At 35.4% G+C, this 3547-nt stretch overlaps 1 protein-coding gene across 2 annotated transcripts in view; it reads right to left on the bottom strand.

Annotated features, from left to right (window-relative positions):
- XPOT (exportin, tRNA) overlaps positions 1 to 3547 on the bottom strand; it is a 43303-nt gene that overhangs the window by 21021 nt on the left and 18735 nt on the right. For both annotated transcript variants that reach the window (XM_012661569.1, XM_012661570.1), the window contains exons 12-16: positions 2550 to 2674; positions 2097 to 2241; positions 1818 to 1937; positions 1360 to 1454; positions 573 to 642 (exon numbers count right to left, since the gene is read on the bottom strand). In XM_012661569.1, the coding sequence (XP_012517023.1) occupies positions 573 to 642; positions 1360 to 1454; positions 1818 to 1937; positions 2097 to 2241; positions 2550 to 2674 (555 nt within the window). The remainder of the gene's footprint in view (positions 1 to 572; positions 643 to 1359; positions 1455 to 1817; positions 1938 to 2096; positions 2242 to 2549; positions 2675 to 3547) is intronic.

Below are 3547 nucleotides of genomic sequence, written 5' to 3'. Positions count from 1 at the left end.
CTCAAATCCCCTTTAAAAAATGTTAATGTCTTTTAAAGAATTTTTAAAATTTTTTTCCAGAATTATATTTTCAGGATTTTCATCTTTTAGGGCTATGATTTTTGGAATTTTCAGACATTAGAGATTTTGCTCTTCCAGGATTATGGCCCAAACCTGACATCAAAATATTCAGATCAACCAGCATTTAAATTTTTTTACCCTAAGCCTGAATTTAACAGAAAAACTTCAGTCTAACAGCAGGAGTTGCTAAGAACAGCTAATACAACTGTAGTACTAAATAGAGAATAATTTATAAGTTGAATTTTTTCTTCTCCATAAAATACTTCCCCAACATTTAATAATACAGAAAGAGCTGATCATACTCCATGCTGCCAAATGTATTAGTCAGCTCTTAATTCCTTTTTATTACTATGTTTTGTTTACTATATCAACAGAATTCTGGTAAAGAGAACTCTTGCACACACACCTCCCTCTACCACCAGTTTTTAAAAATTGCCCACAAAGGCAAGGCTAATGGCACATGTGGACTCAACGACATTTGGAGAAAATACCTTAAAAGGACATATACTTACAGGTGGAGAGAGCTCTAATAAATCTTGTATTCTATTCAAAATATCTTCAATGAAAGGATTCATTTGTTTACTGAAAAAAGCAACAAGGAAAATCATAATTAAGTAAATAATAGTGCTCAAAATTGCTAAAATACCAAATACCCCTTTTAAGACAAAAGTTTAGTTGTAGGCTAGTCACATCTGATTAAGTGTAGCTATGATTAACTTTTTAAAATCACCTCTATTTGCTGTATGGTGATAGATTGTCAAGATGATGTACAATCTTAGAAGCCTAATAATCAGTAGTTTTCACACCAAAAAAAGGTACTACTAAAGAATAATACAAAACAGACTAGCTTAAAAAATGTCTTTTTAGGCTGGGCACAGTGGCTCTCTCCTGTTATCCTAGCACTTTGGGAGGCCAATGCAGGAGGATCGTTTGAGGTTGCAGTGAGCTACAGCAACAAGAGAGACCCTGGCTCAAAACAAACAAAAAAAAGTATTTTCCAGGACTATATTCTCCAGGATTTACAAAGAAGTCATATAGTGAACTACAGCAATGAATGTCATCAGTGGTAACAGGTGTTACCCATTAAAAGCATGCAAACGAACCATTTTTTATTATCGAACAAAGTACCTGGCTAACGAGCAGAAAAAGAAGTTGTAACATAAAAGGAACATATGATAAAACACGCCTTGCAACAGAAAGAACCAAATCTACTGCAGGCTCTTGGAAAATAACTTATATGTCTATTTAATAATGTAAAAAATAAAGAGCTAAACCTGATAGCTGAAATTTTATACTTACTTGAGAGATTTGACAAATCTAGAAAACAGGTAAGCAGTCCTGCTCCGGACTTTTGCACTAGAATGCCGTAGACCTCTGTGATCTAAGAAAGCCATCTAAAAAAAAACAGAGACACTTTTAATATTTCTGCACTTATTCAGGGCTTTCATTGCTATTGTCATGCCACATTTTTGCTTACATCAAATTTTATTTATTAGCTCCTAAAAGAAAGTGACCATGAATATACAAAAAGTAATTCTATACTATACACAAATAAGCTCTTGAGGACTTTATTTTAGATGACTAATTAGACAAATTATTCATTTAAAAGAAATGGAGGAGGGGTTAGTTTCAGTGTCTCTCCAGAATTTTTGAGAGCTTTTAACTCTGAGAAAAATTATAGAGGACAGAAAGAATACTATCTGTTGATTAACTGAGATATATGGAAAATAAAAATCCAGATTACAATGTATACTTACTAGTACACATGGAATGTGTTGAGGTTCGACTGTGAAAAACTTTTCATATCTAACAACTGTTTCAAAGAACTCTAATGTCACAGATGTATGCTGATAGGAACTGACTCCTGATGTTACCAACTGTAGCAGGAAAAAGTTAAGAAACCCATTCTTATTGATTGCAACATCAAAATGCCCCACTATTAACATATACTAAGCTCTAACAATTAAGGAATTCCCACTAGCTTATAGTGAAAACAGAATTTTATGTTTAAAAAAAATTATCTTCAGTATACTTACAGTTCTCATCATATCCTGCAAAGCACTAGCTTTTGAAACATCACCTGAGAAGTGAGCACCATGAGATACTGGAAGAGCTTCTGCCAACATATACAGCAATCTTATTGCTACTTCAACTTCCATAAACCGTGTAGTCTGCCAATTCCTACCAAGCATAACATGTCATTGAGATCTGAACATACAACTAGTAAAGCACAGGATAAAACACCAACAGAAGCCCCTTTAATTATTAAAAAGTCACAGAAATTGTTAATTTTCCCAGGCAACATAATTTATAATCACAAAAGTAAAGGTTCAAGATAAATCAAGGAGACAAGAAAAAGAGCAGTTTGCAGAGATATACCTAAGATCTTACTAAGTAACATGGATCCATAAGTCATATTAATCACTTATTTTAGATCACCATCAGAGAGCAAAGAAGTGGGCTTATTACAAAAACAATAGCAAACTTACTGCAATGTAGAACTAAAAACTCTGCGAACAGAAGCTAGCAGTAGCTCTGGTGAAACTTGAGCAAGCCTATCCAACAACAACTTCAGCTGTTTTCTGTATTCTACAAACATGGCTTCATCTTCACCCTGTAAGTTAAAAATCCTCATTTAAAATACTTAAAAGATTTTAGCATTCATGTATTCAGTTCTCTTATAGTTTTCTGCATTTACCAATTTGATATTTTTATATTTTCATCAATATTCATTTATATAGGAAAACTTACTATGCTTAGTAGCTTCTCCCCTCCTGCTCACAAATAAGTATTTCTCAACGTAGCCCTAGACCTTTCAAAAGCTGAGAGCCAGAAACGGTCCAAGAAGAACGTTAAGGACAAGAGTCTAGAGCCAGACGGGGTTCTTGTTGGGCTTTGGGTCCTTTGGCACCTTATTTATTCTCGTCTGTCAGTGTCCACTGTAAAATGTGGTAATAATATCATACAATAGGAGATATTAAATGTTAGGAGCCAGGCACTTCCTAAGAGCGCAGTGTGTTGGTCAGCATCACCATTACCCTTTTACAGCCCAAAGTTTTGAATGCGTGAGGTGGGAAATAGAACACTTCAGCACATAGCTAAGTAGCACATGCCATGATTGAATCCCTAGAAAAGTAGGTGATGGCCCTTGTGTTTGATGGGAAGCTGACCCACTTCCACAAGCCGGGATAAGACTTCTAACTGGAACAAGTCTAGAGTGCCTCATTTCTACTCTCTCATACAGACTTACGAAGTGAGGTTCATCACTCTTATTGAATACAAAGTGACATATAATCACCAATAATACTGTCAATATTTTACTAAGTTCAGTGCTGCAAAGCATTTTTTTTTTTTGAGACAGAGTCTCGCTTTGTTGCCCTGGCTAGAGTGAATGCAGTGGTGTCAGCCTAGCTCACAGCAACCTCAAACTCCTGGGCTCAAGCAATCCTTCTGCCTCAGCCTCCCGAGTAGCTGGGACTACAGGCAT

This window comes from Propithecus coquereli, unplaced genomic scaffold (genome assembly GCF_000956105.1).
Source record: "Propithecus coquereli isolate 6110/MARCELLA unplaced genomic scaffold, Pcoq_1.0 Scaffold72, whole genome shotgun sequence".
Lineage (NCBI taxonomy): Eukaryota > Metazoa > Chordata > Mammalia > Primates > Indriidae > Propithecus > Propithecus coquereli.
This window is presented reverse-complemented; position numbering and strand designations above follow the sequence as displayed.